This window comes from Saccopteryx bilineata, chromosome 11, assembly GCF_036850765.1.
Source record: "Saccopteryx bilineata isolate mSacBil1 chromosome 11, mSacBil1_pri_phased_curated, whole genome shotgun sequence".
In the NCBI taxonomy this organism is placed as follows: domain Eukaryota; kingdom Metazoa; phylum Chordata; class Mammalia; order Chiroptera; family Emballonuridae; genus Saccopteryx; species Saccopteryx bilineata.
The window spans coordinates 60290952-60307225 of record NC_089500.1 but is presented as its reverse complement, the minus strand read 5'-3'; the positions used below and the strand labels follow the sequence as shown (position 1 = coordinate 60307225).

Sequence of the window (16274 nt, the reverse complement as noted above, 5' to 3'; positions counted from 1 at the left end):
CCTCACCCACTGTCATTTTTTTTTATTTGACAATCTAAGGGAAAAGCGGTCAGTACCCCTGACTAAATAGGTATTGTGTGTTTTAAAAATTCTTGTGACACACCGGTTGAAAATCACTGCATTAAAATGACCAAGCGGGATTTATTCTTGGGATGCAAGGATGGTTCAACAGCTTCAATTCGGTTAACACGATACACCACTTTAACAAAAGGAAGGATGAAAATCATACGATCATCTCAATAGATGCAAAAAGCATTTGACAAAATTCACCATCCATTTAAGATAAAAACTCTCAGCAAAGTGGGAATAGAGGGAACATACAAAGCCTCACCCTGCAGCTGAAATGAGGCTGACTCAGCATGCAATATAGTCCAGTGGTTCCTGAGCCCCACAAGGTCACACAGCAGTCTCTGGAGTCAAACAGCCTGGGCTCAAATCCTGAACCATCTGCTCTTTGACTCCAGAAAGTGAATAACCTTCTCTGTGCATCTGTTTTCTCATGTGTGAAATGAGGACAATGTTGTTGACCTCAGAGGATTGCTATGAAGACATGACTTAGGGTAGTACTTGGCATGAAGGGCTAAGCAAGCACCGGCCATGCCCACCAGTTTTTGGCTCCACAGTTTCATTACCGTCTGTCTGAATCTAATGGGAACCTGCAACTGCCTGGTGGCTGTGATGGCCATGACTACTGGGCCTACAGGGAGCTACAGGATCCTTGCATGTTCCTGGCACACATGTACTTAATGGAAAAATCCCTAAATAAAGTTTCCAGAGCTTCAGCATTTGGCAACATCTAAAAAGGCAGTGTATATACCTTTATAAACATGTTCAAAGGCAGCTAGGGTGGTGGCTAACTTTTGTTAGATGTTTACAGGGTACCAGGCACAGTGCCAAGCACTCTAGGTGCATTATTGTATTTAAGACCCATCACTACTTATATGATAGGCGTTATCATTGCTATCCCCATCTCACAGAGGAGAAAACTGAGCACAGAAATGCTACTTAACTTACCCAAGGTTATATAGACAGTAGGAGGTAGATGAGATCGGAACTACAAAATCTACATTCTTAGCCATAATATTAACCAAGCTACCTCTACTTTAGCCATCAAAATGACTCAGATGCAATTGTTTTTATATAATTATGCAGGGGTGGACTAAAGTAGGTTTACCATTTATTTTTGTATTGTTTATTAATTATTGTATTATTTTCCATATGAACGACTGTAAACCTACATCTGCCCACTTTGTGTGTATGACGCTATTGTTAGTAGATTTTTGGATAATGTCTTGCTTCCTTTCTGTTCAGAAAGGAAGATCCTCAAGGCCTGACCTGTGGTGGCGCAGAAGATAAAGTGCCAACCTGGAATGCTGAGGTCGCAGGTTTGAAACCCTGGTTTCCCTGGTCAAGACACATGTGGGAGTTAATGTTTCCTGTTCCTCCCACCCTTCTCTCTCTTTTCTCACTAAAATGAATAAATAAAATCTTTTTTTTTTTTTAAAAAAAGATCGATCCTCAAGAATGGAAACTATGATGACTAGGGCGCTATCTCAGAGACTGGTTACCCAGAGCGCCACCTGGTTTGTCTCCACCCTCAAGACACACTGAGACTCTTCTTGGGTGACTGATTGTTACCACTGTAGATAAGCAAAACAGGTCACGTGCTTAGCCACCAAAACTGTGTGACTTTGACTAAACGAGCACTGAAGACACACAAAATAAATGAGTCGGGGGGATGGGAAGTGGGATGTGCAAGCAAGGGGAGACTGTGGGGTCAGGTAACCGAGGTGGCACTGTGCAGGGAAGGTGAGGCTTCAGGGGATGTGCCAGCTCTCATTTCTTTTTTATTTTTATTTTTTTTTTATTTTTATTTTTTCATTTTTCTGAAGCTGGAAACAGGGAGAGACAGTCAGACAGACTCCCGCATGCGCCCGACCGGGATCCACCTGGCACGCCCACCAGGGGCGAAGCTCTGCACACCAGGGGGCGATGCTCTGCCCATCCTGGGCGTCGCCATGTTGCGACCAGAGCCACTCTAGCGCCTGAGGCAGAGGCCACAGAGCCATCCCCAGCGCCCGGGCCATCTCTGCTCCAATGGAGCCCTGGCTGCGGGAGGGGAAGAGAGAGACAGAGAGGAAAGTGTGGCGGAGGGGTGGAGAAGCAAATGGGCGCCCTTCCCACGTGCCCTGGCCAGGAATCGAACTCGGGTCCCCCGCACGCCAGGCCGACGCTCTACCGCTGAGCCAACTGGCCAGGGCCTGCCAGCTCTCATTTCAAAGGCAGCAAGGATCCCAGAGATGGCTTGTTGGCAGTTCTGCCCAAGTGTATGAAGAGACTAAGGATGTGAGGAGCAGTGCCTCAGAGGTGAGAGGGTGATGATCAAAGAGGTATCAAGGAGATGCCACTGACCAAAGTGAAGCCGGATGCAGGACGGAGGAAGGGAGACCTGTGGAATAAGAAGGAAGAGACTTGGCCAGCCAGTTAATGGTGTCCCGTATTGAGCACCTGTCTTATAATGAAAAGCAGTCTTCTGAAAATGGATGTAATATAATCCAGAAGGTCCAACTATATGAAACTACCATATATAGGCAATTTTCTCTCTCTCTCTTTCTGTGTGTGTGTGTGTGTGTGTGTGTGTGTGTGTGTGACAGGGACAGAGAGGGGGATAAATAGGGACAGACAGACAGGAAGGGAGAGAGATGAGAAGTATGAATTCTTCATTGTGGCACCTTAGTTGTTCATTGATCGCTTTCTCATATGTGCCTTGATGGGGGGGGGGTACAGCAGACCGAGTGACCCCTTGCTCAAGCCAGCGACCTTGGGCTTCAAGCCAGTGACCATGGGGTCATATTCATATCTATGATCCCAGGCTCATGCCAGCAACCTTGCGTTCAAACTGGTGAGCTACACTCAAGTCAGATGAGCCCGCGCTCAAGCCTGTGACCTTGGGGTATTGAACCTGGGTCCTCTGCATCCTAGTCCTATGCTCTACCCATTGTACCACCATCTGGTCAGGCCAGGCAATTCTTATGATTCAATCAAATAATAAAATTATTCTATATAAATGCAAATCTGAATGGTACATGAATGACAATGATGAGAAGAGCACTAAATGAGGAATTAGGAGACTCTGTATTCTAGTCTTGACTTGACCTCCAGGCCAACCCATCTGGATGAACCTAGATAAGTCTCTTCAAGTTCTGCTGTCACACCCTGCTCATCCATAAAGTAAGTCTTGGACTAGACAAGCTCAAGTCCACTCCGGGCTGAAATAGTAAGAGTCAAGGAGAAGCTATTATGAGAGTACAATTAGGAAGTGTGGTTGAAATGAGGTAAAGAAATCAATGCATTTGACCCATATGTAATCCACAGGAACAGGAGTAGTTCTGGGGGCAAACTGATGCGTATAGAGGAAGCCCGTGAAGTAGAAAATCTGCAGGATTTTGTCTCCAGATTTCTTAATAATGAGAACCACAAAAGAAACATAAATAGCAACTTGGCTTAAATACTAAGTAGTTTCAAGTTTAGTTCAATATAATGAACTAGGACAATTTAAAGCACACTTTTTACTGAGGCACAGACATATTGTAAATTTATGGTAATTCTTTCTTACTATCTGTATTGGTGTTTTTATTTATCTCTACCATTATACTCATAAAATTTTATACTGCAGTAAAGTATGAAAGTTTTCAGTTGAATTATCTAAAAATTAGCTTTAAGAGAGCCATGACTGTAAGAATGTCTATATGGCCAGCAGTCGCGGCCATAGTGGCCATTCACATGCAGGTTCCCATTAGATTCGGACAGACGGTAAAGAAAGAGTGGGCCCTGGCCGGTTGGCTCAGTGGTAGAGCATCGGCCTGGCGTGCAGGAGTCTCAAGTTCGATTCTCGACCAGGGCACACAGGAGAGGCACCCATTTGTTTCTCCACCCCTCCCCCTCTCCTTCCTCTCTGTCTCTCTCTTCCCCTCCCGCAGCCGAGGCTCCATTGGAGCAAAGTTGGCCCGGGTGCTGAGGATGGCTCTATGGCCTCTGCCTCAGGTGCTAGAATGGCTCTGGTTGCAACAGAGCAACGCCCCAGATGGGCAGAGCATCGCCCCCTGGTGGGCATGCCGGGTGGATCCCGGTAGGGCGCATGCGGGAGTCTGTCTGCCTCCCTGTTTCCAACTTCAGAAAAATACAAAAAAAAAAAAAAAAAAGAGTGGAGCCAAAAAATGGTGGGCTATTCCTTTATTCAAGTCTCACATTGGCTGATGAACAGCACACAGGGAAAACATTTCTCTCTTCATTCAGAGTTCCCAAAGCCCTGACACATTATCCGGTTCCACAACCAAGAGAATCTTCTCCAGTTCTTCCTAGAATCAAAGGCCCCACCAATCTCAGCAGAGCTCACAAAAGCCCCTCACCTCTGGTTCCCCATCTGCACACCTTCTCACTTCTCTGCCAAGATGGCTTCTTCTTCAGCACTCTGCATTCTCTCTGCTCTCACTCTGCAAACACGGCTTCTTTCTGCCTCTTCTCCTTCTCCTCTTTCTTTTCAAAACTTTCTGGCACAAAAACCTCTCCTCCAGCAAACATCAGCAAAACAATAACCCTTCCCAAGCAGGAAGGTAACTTGCAATTTCACAGATCACATATACCTGGTGCTGCCCAGCCCCCAATGCAAACTATATATAAGTGAGCAAACATAAAAATCATATTTTACAAACTTATTTGACCAACAATGTCCTGTAACGATTTCTGCAGGGCTAGACTCTCTAAATTCTTCATATGATATGGCGCATTTGTGAGACGGACCTCTCAGATGCTTCCCAATTTGAACATGGTGCCACTCTGGCTGCACTGCCCCACATCCCTGGTCTACCTGCAGAACTCATTCATTCTTCAGAGTCTAGTTCAAGCCTCACCTTCCTGGGACAGCACTGCCATCTGCTCCCGCATGGGCTATCCCAGCTTCCTTTGTATTGGTGACATGCCTAACAGAGTTCCATAAGAACTATGGAACTACTTCATGGGCTTCCTCCGTACGCATCAATTTGCCCCCAGAACTACTCCTGTTCCCGTGGATTATGTATAGGTCAAATGCATTGATCTCTTTACCTCATTTCAACTACACTTCCTCATTGTACTCTCATAATAGCTTCCATAAGACACACATCAGTAAACATTTGAATAACTATTCTTGAATTGTTAATTCAACATCATAGTTGGGTCCAGCCTTTTCTTTCAACGTCATAAACTTTCTGTTTGGGCTGTGAACATTGTACTGCTGACAGGGACACATTTCTCTGTCTGGTCTTCAACCCAGGTTGTTAGAAGTTTCTCTAGGTCTTATACAGGCCCTTCTCAAACTTTTTTAGTCTCACTGCCCCCTTTAACAGCTCCCGTCACTTTGAGCTTGTTCTTCAAGATCGGATCTATGGGGAATGGGCCAGGCCTGACTGGCGTGCATGAACTATTCCCAATTTTCTGCCATTGTGGTCCTTGATCACTTTTCATTTCGTTTCCAGGTCAATTACTCAACATGACCTCTTACTGGTAATATTAGCAGTGGCTTTTGTGCTCTTAGAGGCTGTGATGAACAAAATAGCATGAGATGAAATGAGACACAAGAGATATGATGCAATCAAGGGGATGTGCTAATGTGAGATGTGTGAGTCTGCTGCAGGCATAACAGGGCACACCGTTTTATAGCAAACCATTTTTATACGTAGAAAGAGTACACTCTAAAGCAGGGGTCCCCAAACTGCGGCCCCCTGAGGCCATTTATCCGGCCCCCGCTGCACTTCCAGAAGGGGCACCTCTTTCATTGGTGGTCAGCGAGAGGAGCATAGTTCCCACTGAAATACTGGTCAGTTTGTTGATTTAAATTTACTTGTTCTTTATTTTAAATATTGTATTTGTTCCCGTTTTGTTTTTTTACTTTAAAATAATATATGTGCAGTGTGCATAGGGATTTGTTCATAGTTTTTTTTATAGTCTGGCCCTCCAACAGTCTGAGGGACAGTGAACTGGCCCCCTGTGAAAAAAGTTTGGGGACCCCTGCTCTAAAGTAACAATAAAAAGTATTATAAATACATAAACCAGTAACACAGTCATTAGTATTACCACCAAGCATTATGTACTGTACATAATCGGATACGTTATACTTTCATATGGCTGGTAGTACAGTAGGTTTGCTTACACCAGCCTTACTTTGTGACCGTTCAAATGTATTTTCCTTCTTCTTTTTTTAAGGTGAGAGGAGGGGAGATAGTGAGGTAGACTCCTGCATGTGCCCCGACCAGCATCCACCTGGCAACCCAGTCTTGGGTTGATGCTTGAATACTGAGCTATTTTTAGCATCTGAGGTTGCTTTGCTTGGACCAACCAAGCCATCCTCAGCATCCGGGCCACCAATGGCTGTGGGAGGGGAAGAGGGAGAGAAAGGGGAGAGAAGGGGAGAAGAGAAGCAAATTTCTTCTCCTGTGTGCCTCAACTGGGAATTGAACCCAGGACATCCATACACTGGGCTGACGCTCTACAACAGAGCCACCAGCCAGGGCCCAAATGTATTTTCTATAAGAAAAAACAGTTAAGGAAAAAGTTGCCTTGTGGCTCAAGCCCAGATTTTTTGGAATGTTGGTGCAGATAAAAGGCTGCTTCTCTGACAGATCCTCTAAATGGGCTTTTTTTGCTTTTATTATGTGAAAAGCAGCATTATGACCCACATTCTATTTAGTTATCACTATAGTATGTAGAAATAGTCAAAAGAATTGACAGAAGGTTTCCTTCTTAAATTTTTATGATGGATAAAATTTATCAGTGTGCTAAAACTAATGTGTAAACATTTTGGTAAAAAAGAGGCTATTTATGCCATCTCAAAGGACATTTCTAAAATGTACTCAGGAATTACAAAGGGGAAAAGGTACCCTATAGAAGAGAAACACTGCAGACAGCATCTAAGTGATCAGAGTTAATGTCCCCAATTGTCTAGGAGACACACAGATCACTTCCAGTTTTTTCCCCCCAAAATTAGAAGCAGGGAAGCAGTCAGACTCCCTCAAGTGTTCGACCACGACCCACCTGGCAAGCCCACCAGGGGGCAATGCTCTGCCCATATGGGGCGTTGCCCTGTTGCAGCCGGAGCCATTCTAGCACTTGAGGCAGAGGCCATGGAGCCATCCTCAGCGCCAGGGCCAACTTTGCTCCAATGGAGCCTCGGCTGCGGGAGGGGAAGATAGAGATAGAGAGGAAGGAGAGGAGGAAGGGTGGAGAAGCAGATGGGCGCTTTTCCTGAGTGCCCTGACTGGGAATTGAACTCAGGACTTCTACACGCTGGGCCGACGCTCTACCACTGAGTCAACCGGCCAGGGCCACTTATGTGTTTTTGATGCCAAAGCACTAACCAGATCTAGTCACAATGCAGCAGATGAACCACAGTAAGGGCATTCCACAAAATAAATGTCTGGTCAATGCCAGGAACAAAAAGGAAAACTCAAGTATTGTTCTAGAGTAAAGGAAAAAGGGAAATATAATATAGAACTTGAGTGTGGATTGGATTATGGACATCATTAGTATTATAATTACATCATTTCACTGTATTATTTATTATTGGGACAATTGGTGAAATATGAATAACATCTGTAGATTATAAAATAACACTGTATTATTGTTAAATCTCCTGATTCCAATAATCGTACTGTGGTGATATAAGGGGATGTCTGTGTTCACAGGAAATACGTACTGAAATATTTAGAGGTAAGAGAGCATGATCTCCAATGGTTCATAAAAAGTGTGTGCTAGTACACACAGAATGAGAAAGCAGGTGTGGCCAAACATTAGCTATTAATAAATCTAGGTTCACCTGAAGGGTAAATGGGAGTTCTTTGTATTATACTGTGTTTTGGGGGTAAGTTTAAAATGGTTTCAAAATAAAAAAACCAATTATTAGGAATACATCTTATGATGATATTTCAAAGGAAAAATAAAATTTTAATAAAGTATCTTCACTGAAGCTCTAGATCTAACTGAAATATCTTATTCAAATGACAGCAATTCCTTTTATTACTATATACCAGGTGTGCAGAAGGAAGTACAGTAGTAATTCTCTGTGAGGGCTCTGCTCCTTGTTAGCATTCTGACGCACGTGGCGTGAGGCTTAGCAGGGTTCCTGACAGCGTGAATGCCCTTTGCCCAGCGACAAACTCCCCGAGCTCCACTCCAAGGGCAGACGCATAGGAGTAGCCTCTTTGTGAGTCCAGGAGTGGTCTTGCCAAAGACAACTAGCGTGGTTCTCCACGACCTTAGGGAGGTGCCAAACCTCTTGGTGAACACATGCGGCCTCTGGCCCCTGCCTACTTCTCCCTCCACTGTTACCACTTGGTCTCCGACCTACCGTCAGCCCCACTAAGCCTTCTGTCGGTCCTGGAAGGAGCCACCTCCTTCTGCACTCCACCTTCGCCCTTCTATCAAAGGAGGGCTCAGCCTGGCATGAAACTTGAGTAGAGGTCCCCTCAGGTGCTCCCCATAAGCCCCTCTAAGCGCAGCATTATACAAAAGTATCAACTTTGTTTATAAGTGTGCATTCGCTCTAGATGACAAGCTCTCTGGGGAAAAGTCGTGCTCTTTATTCATCTTGGTATCCACAGACACTTGAGTTTGTTGACTAAACACTGAAGACGCAGAAGAGCTGATGTGACCTCTCACACGTCCACCTGTCCCTCCCCCTCAGCAGCAACCCCGCACTCAGTATTGGCAGAAGAAGCCTGGGGGAGGAGTGTTATCCATGTCCCCCTGAAGACTGCTGGTTATAGACTACTCTGTCACAGAAACCTTCCCCTGGGAAGAAAGTCATTCAGGGACACCATGGTCCATCTTCGCCCGTGGCCAGGTACTCTGTACACAGCTGGGGGTCATCAGACTTCCGGGGCAGTGGCTTTCCCGCAAGTTCTTTCCCCGCCCCCCGCTGCTTCCTCAGCTGCGCGGTTGGCCCGACATGTCTGCGACCTCGCTGACGGTCTGTTCTGCACACACCGCCATTCTAATCGTTCAGGCCCGAGTCTCACCGAGCCCTACAGAATCACCACGGCGGCCTTGAATCTAAGACACAGGCCCTCACCCACCCCTCCCAGCAACCTCAGAAAAGGAAAGAAACAGACAAACAGAAAAAAATGTGCACATTTAAAAAAGGAAGGTATTGTTCATTTTTTTAAAAAAGAATATTCCTAGGATATTTTTAAGAGAACATACCCTAAGACAGGGGTCCCCAAACTTTTTACACAGGGGGCCAGTTCACTGTCCCTCAGACCGTTGGAGGGCCGGATTATAAAAAAAACTATGAACAAATCCCTATGCACACTGCACAGATCTTATTTTAAAGTAAAAAAAAACAAAACGGGAACAAATACAATATTTAAAATAAAGAACAAGTAAATTTAAATCAACAAACTGACCAGTATTTCAATGGGAACTATGCTCCTCTCACTGACCACCAATGAAAGAGGTGCCCCTTCCGGAAGTGTGGCGGGGGCCTGATAAATGGCCTCAGGGGGCCGCATGTGGCCCGCGGGCCATAGTTTGGGGACCCCTGCCCTAAGACATTGTTTTTTTTTATTATTAATAAATAAATTTTTATTAATCATACCCTAAGACATTTAAAAGATTTTATTTACAAAAATTTAAAATGCTGATAACCTTCCCGAGAGCCACCTGTGTTCAAACTGTGGTGTGTGTGGGTATTAAGCGCACTTGCCGGGGGTGGGTGGCGGTGACGCTCCAGGACGTTCTCATCTTTCCGCCACTAGAAAGCATGAAGCAAAGGTGTGTTGGGGTCAGTACTGGGTCTAAGGAATTGAAACAGAATTCTGTCGGAATCTGCAGCCAAACTGGGCCAACGATAGCTCCAGGAGCAAGGCAAGAAATCTACCAGAAACCTGGCAGACGCAGTGCATTCCAGGCGGCCTCGGAGAACCCGCAGCTAGGTGAGGCGGAGAAGGGAAGGGCAGGAAACAGGTGGCAGAGACAGTGGAAAAGGAGGGAGACCTCAGAACGTTTACGAACATCTGACTGAAGCTAAGGTGGAGAAAAAGAAAGAGGGCTGAGGCTGGGGAGTTGCTGGTGGCAGAGATTGGGTCGATTACCTGGAAGAAAGCTCCCCTGGGCACCTGGGCTCTGTGAGGGCACCAAGGTAGGGATTTCTGAACACGTGGGGCCAGTCAACAGCCAGACTTCCCTCTGGGGATAACAGAGACGCCTCCCTCCAGGCACACTGTGCGGTACGGGGGCATGAATTCTTGGCATGAACAGAGGAAATGGTTTATAGATGCCAGTTTGAGGCAGGGCTGTGGAGAGGGGTTGGCTGGAGGCAGGGAATGGCGAGAGCGTTCAGCTGGCTCCTCAGTGCACCCAGAGAGGAGTGGGCAGTGCGCAGGCGGCTGGGTGCTCATCGCAGGCCATGGGGTCTCAGGGAGATGGTGAGGAGCCAGAGCTCCTGCTTTCTTCTACGGAGCAGTAACATGCATTCCGTAGGGGCACCTCCCAGAGCCATCACTGCCTCAGGAGCTAACAGTCAGTCCTCATGACAACCTCACAAAGTAGGTCTAAGATCATCTCCACTTCCACGAGAAAAGGCAGGCAGCAACTAAGCAAACTGCTCAAGGTTACCCAGTGGCTGGCTGGAATTTTAGCCCGGGGGCCTGGCTCCAGCACCTTCCTTCAAGACTGGAACTCCGGCCAGTCCACAGACTCACAGAGCATAGGTGTCTCTGGAGCACCCGGCCCACTTCTTGCCACGAATGCCCACAGGCAGCCAGGAGCCCAGAGAGGTCACTATCCTCTCGGGTTCCTGGTCATGGCAGCCAGGTCCCGCAATGACCTGGTGGTTGAGGACCCACCTAGGGGCAGCTGAGATCTGAGGCGAGCGCACCCAGAGCAAGGCCCCAAAGTGCCCCTCTACAGTCACATGGGTTCAGAAATTACATCTGAAATGAGCTAAGGTAACACTTTTCTCTTCGATGCCCATGTATAAAAATCTCGAGTGTCAGATTACTCTGAAACGCATCACAGCAGTTCCCACTTGTTACACCTGCTAATATTACCGTTCCCTTTTAAAATACACATTGAACCTCACTACCTCAGAAGGTAAAGAACAGGAGGCCTCTTGGGAGATGTACTGAAAGGCCACTTTGAATAAAAGTGTTGGGTACTATGTTGCTGTACGGATGGGACTCTTCCTTTCTTTAACACTGTGACATCCCAGTGGGCCAGTGTCCTGACTTGTCCCCACAACCCCTTCCTGAAGTGAATGAAGAGTTCTGTTATACTCGAAGTTAGTAGGCACTCAGGGATGGTTTTGGTTACCCAGGTCTGCCGTGTGAGTGGTGGGGGAGGGGTCAGGCAGTAGACGGAGGAAAACGCTTGCTCCTCCAGGAGCTAATTCCACCCACTCATTTTCCCACAGTGCTGGGTGGGACAGGAAGGCTCCAATAAGGTCTGAGAGCAGATAGATGCCAGGGACTCACATGGGGGTTGCAGCTTGAGCTTAGGGATAACTTGTTTCTACCTGATTTACACTGTAGGCCTCAAAGTCTTGATGGACAGAGACTTGACCTGGGGTGGTGGTGTACACACAATACAGTGGACAGATGTGTTGTGGAAAGAACTGTGCGCCTGAAACCTGTATAATTTTGTGAACCAGTGTCAGTCCAATTTAAAAAAATAAAAATAAAAATAAAAAAGTATTTTGCGCTGGGGGGCAAGGGGTTTCAGTTGGTTAAAAAATCACCAGAAAGCCCTGGCTGGTTGGCTCAGTGGTAGACCATTGGCCTGGCGTGCAGGAGTCCCAGGTTCGATTCCCGGCCAGGGCACACAGGAGAAGCACCCATCTGCTTCTCCACCCCTCCCCCTCTCCTTCCTCTCTGTCTCTCTCTTCCCCTCCCGCAGCCAAGGCTCCACTGGAGCAAAGATGGCCTGGGCGCTGGGGATGGCTCCTTGGCCTCTGCCCCAGGCGCTAGAGTGGCTCTGGTCGCGGCAGAGCGATGCCCCAGAGGGGCAGAGCATCACCCCCTGGTGGGCAGAGCATCGCCCCTGGTGGGCGTGCCGGGTGGATCCCGGTCGGGCGCATGCGGGAGTCTGTCTGACTGTCTCTCCCCGTTTCCAGCTTCAGAAAAAAAAACAAACAAACAAACTCAAGTTTTATGTAATTCAATTGAAATTCAAAAGGGAAGCAATAGGAAGAGAGAAAGAAAAAAAAAAAAAAAAGAGAAACCCAGTGTGATATTCTTGGCGGAGATTCTTAAGACACCTAAAATATGTTTAGACTTTTCATTAAAGTGAACAATCTCACGTACAATTTCAGATTCATAGTCTTCTACTTTAAAGAACTCTGAATTATTTTTAATGATAGGGTATGTTTGGCCCAATTTTTTGTTGCCCTTGGAGGGATGGTGGGGGGAAGAGGGGGAGAGTTTCCTTAACCGCAGGGGTGGAGGGTGGGGGATGGGGGAAGACAGGAGGGTGCCCTCCACTCATGGGCTGAGCGGCTCAGCACGACTGGAAACATTACATTATATCTACAGAAAAATAACTTAAAACTCTCAAGGAACTGAACGTGATACCAAAAAATCCTTAAGAACTTAATCTCAAAAAAGTACTAGATTTAGTAAATTAGTGTTTTATTTACTATAAAAATACTTAACTTAGCTCTACTTTTATGATTTTTACAATATACTTCTTCTTTAAAGTTACTTTTCTCCAAGTGTACCAAGTAATATCAGTATGTAAGTCAGAGATGTGTTTTAGGATTATCAAAATGTTGATCTAGAACTATTTAATCTAATAAGAGAAATGATTTTCAGGGCACTTTTGAATAAATGTTACTGAAACTGTGTGTATATTGAAATAAAAAATAGCTTTTTCAGAAGCAAAGCTGTATATTTATACATTTCCCATTTATATAACTGCAGGCTCTTTTATAAACAATCTCATTTGATGCCGATAGAGACACAGATAACAACAGAATGTTACGCTTAAAACTACTAAAAAATTATTACCTCTGAAAGAGCAGTAATTACATTTGCATCTGCTGGTTCTCAATTCTCTTTAAATAATAGTTATGGGGTTTGTTTTTGTTTTTGTTTTTTTTACAGAGACAGAGAGTCAGAGAGAGGGACAGACAGACAGGAACGGAGAAAGATGAGAAACATCAATCATCAGTTTTTCGTTGTGACACCTTAGTTGTTCATTGATTGCTTTCTCATATGTGCCTTGACCGTGGGGCTGTAGCAGACCGAGTAACCCCTTGCTGGAGCCAGCAACCTTGGGTCCAAGCTGGTGAGCTTTGCTCAAACCAGATGAGCCCGCGCTCAAACTGGCGACCTTGGGGTCCTGAACCTGGGTCCTCTGCATCCCAGTCTGACGCCTTATCCACTGCGCCACCGCCAGGTCAGGCGATAATTATGATTGATATGTTAAGTAGCCTTAACATATTTATATGAAAATACATGTGTGCAAAGGAAATGGTTTTTTTTTTTCCTTTTCTTTTCTTTTCAAATTAAAAAATATTCATGCCCTGGCCAGACAGCTCTGTTGGTTAGAACATGATCTGGATTTGCAAAGGTTGTGGGTTCGATCCACGGTCAGGGCACAGAAACAGCCATGTTTCTGTCTCTCTTCCTTTCTCTCTCTCCTAAAATCAATAAATGAATTTTTTTAAAAATTAATGATTTTGCTAAAAAAAACACTGTCACCTATTCGGTGCTTTGGATTCCACAGTAATCCGCTCAAGAGTTATAGTTTCTGAATTTCAGATTAAATGTGGAATTTTAAAAATCATGTGTGGGTTTGTCATGAACAAGAAGGAAACTGCGTGACTGATAAATATGTCTTTTTTAAAAAAGTTTTTCCATTGATTTCAGAGAAAGAAAGGAGAGGATAAAGAGAGATAGAGGGGAAAGGGGAGGGAGAACTAGAAAAAAAAGAGAGAAAGGGGGAGGAGGAGAAAGGGAGAGGGAAAGAGAGAGAAATAAGAGAAGCATCAACTTGTTGTGCACTCATTGGTTACTTCTCATATGTACCCTGACCAGGGATCAAACCTGTGACCTTAGCATATCAGGATGATGCTTTATCCACTGGAGCGACCTGGCCAGGTCCTGATTAATATATACATCTTAATTCTAATTTCTCATTATATGTTAAGAATAACTTTTTCCAACTTCAGAACCACACAAGTGATGGTTTATGATTACTTTCAGAACATAACAGGACAAAATTGAGAATTTAAATATATGCGTATAGTGTGTATCTGAAGTTGAATGGGAATGCCACTCTTGATTTCAGCTAGGACCTTATAGTTTTGGGTGACTGCTGCAGTACATAAAATATCACAGTGTTGGTAGGACATCCTATAGCTCTAGTTGGCTAAAGCTCTGCTTTGGTACTACCCCCCACCCCAAATCATCTCCCCTTTACCTTCATTTCAAGCCATCCAATCAATTAAAGACACAGTGTAGTAAAACAACAACAAAAAACAAAAAACAGCAGGCTCTGCTGTGCCAGATGCCTGCGTATCCCCTTTTCTAGCTATTTTGCTACCTCAAACTCAGTTTTAGAAATTCTAGAGCAGGGGTTCCCAAACTTTTTACACAGGGGGCCAGTTCACTGTCCCTCAGACCGTTGGGGGGCCGCCACATACAGTGCTCCTCACACTGACCACCAGTGAAAGAGGTGCCCCTTTCCGGAAGTGCGGCGGGAGCTATATAAATGGTTTCAGGTGGCCACAGGCGGCCCGCAGGCCGTAGTTTGGAGATGCCTGTTCTAGAGATTTCATTGTCTACATTGGAATGTTTATCAGAAGCAATAATCCCATGAGACCATGCAAATAAAAACTTTAAAGAATTAATTCTTCTCCACCACCTCTCTATAGAGCTTACAGGGCAACCATGTTGTGCTGGAGAGAAGGGGCAGGGCTGAGCAGGCAATGCTGGCCTGACCTCCAGTTAGGGCAGGGCAGCGCCTACCTATTGTACACTCTGGTTTCTGCATCAGCTTCCCTTGGAAGACAGGGTTCTGAGAATGGAAAATGTCTCAAGACCATCGTTTCAGACAATGCAAACTTTCAAGTACTGTTATTGATGGGTACACACACACACAACACAAATAATGCTCTCTTGGCAAATGATAACAAAAATGATTTTCAAATTTAACAAATATATTTTTCTTTGAAACATGGTTAGCCTCGTTGCCAGATAACAACAATATTTTAAAGAAATGTTTATTCCCAAACAAGAGAAAAATAATATTCATATCATCATTTTGCTTAAGCAATACCGCCATCCAAGTGATTGGGAAAACAGGCCTAAATCCTGCAGATGGAAAACCAAACACATTTTCCTATCATACAGTAAATGTTCAGAAGTCACCAACATTATTATTTACGACATGCACCCTCTTCTGGTTTGATCTGAAGGACACCCACCTTACAAATAAACTAAATTCTGTTATTTCTACTTTTTTCCCTCAGAGGCAATCGTATATCAGAGTGTACTTCTCTCTACTTGTGGAATTCTTACTCATTTATTATCTTGGAAATGGCTTAGTTATGAATTTAGACATACATATAGAAAAAAGTACTATAGGTATTTTTTTAAAGGTATGCTGTCTTCCTGATTATCAACTTCACCATACATTCAAAAAAGCACTTTAAAAAAATCCTGTTGCCTTAATATTTTTAACTAATATTAATATTTTGATACAGAGGACAAAAAAAGCATTCCTTTTAAGCAGAATGAGATTTTGAAGAAAGTTAATAGTGAATTAATATTAGCAATGATTCTCAGTAAGTCACCTCATTAAAAACAGTTCCATCTTGCTCCATCTAAAATATTTCAATAAGGATTTACGTACCTGGGAATATTCAAAGTCAGTGATAGGGGCTATACTCTTGATATAGTCGGATCGAAATTGGTTTTCTGGGTTGGCCAGTGGAACTGGAGGTATTATAGTACTCATTGCTGAAATAATTGTCTAAAATGGAATAAAGAAAAATATATATGTAGGTAAATATAACACTTAGGCTCCATGTATGATAATTTAATACCTAATTTCTGTCTACATAGTTTTAGAGAGCAGAGTACTTAACTTTTCTAGCAAGCAAACATTTAAATTAAAGTCCTTACCACAATAGCATCTTTAACATTTTTCCGGATGTCCAGAATTTTTTGCTTCTTTTCCCTGTATTAAAAGAGAATTGTTACTAATTTGTCATTAGCACTGATTTGAATGAATTGGGTGGA

At 44.5% G+C, this 16274-nt stretch overlaps 1 protein-coding gene across 4 annotated transcripts in view; it reads right to left on the bottom strand.

Annotated features, from left to right (window-relative positions):
• GNAL (G protein subunit alpha L) overlaps window positions 1-16274 on the bottom strand; it is a 199474-nt gene that overhangs the window by 121189 nt on the left and 62011 nt on the right. For all 4 annotated transcript variants that reach the window (XM_066247490.1, XM_066247489.1, XM_066247492.1 and 1 more), the window contains 2 exons: window positions 16158-16212; window positions 15886-16005 (listed from right to left, as the gene is read on the bottom strand). In XM_066247490.1, the coding sequence (XP_066103587.1) occupies window positions 15886-16005; window positions 16158-16212 (175 nt within the window). The remainder of the gene's footprint in view (window positions 1-15885; window positions 16006-16157; window positions 16213-16274) is intronic.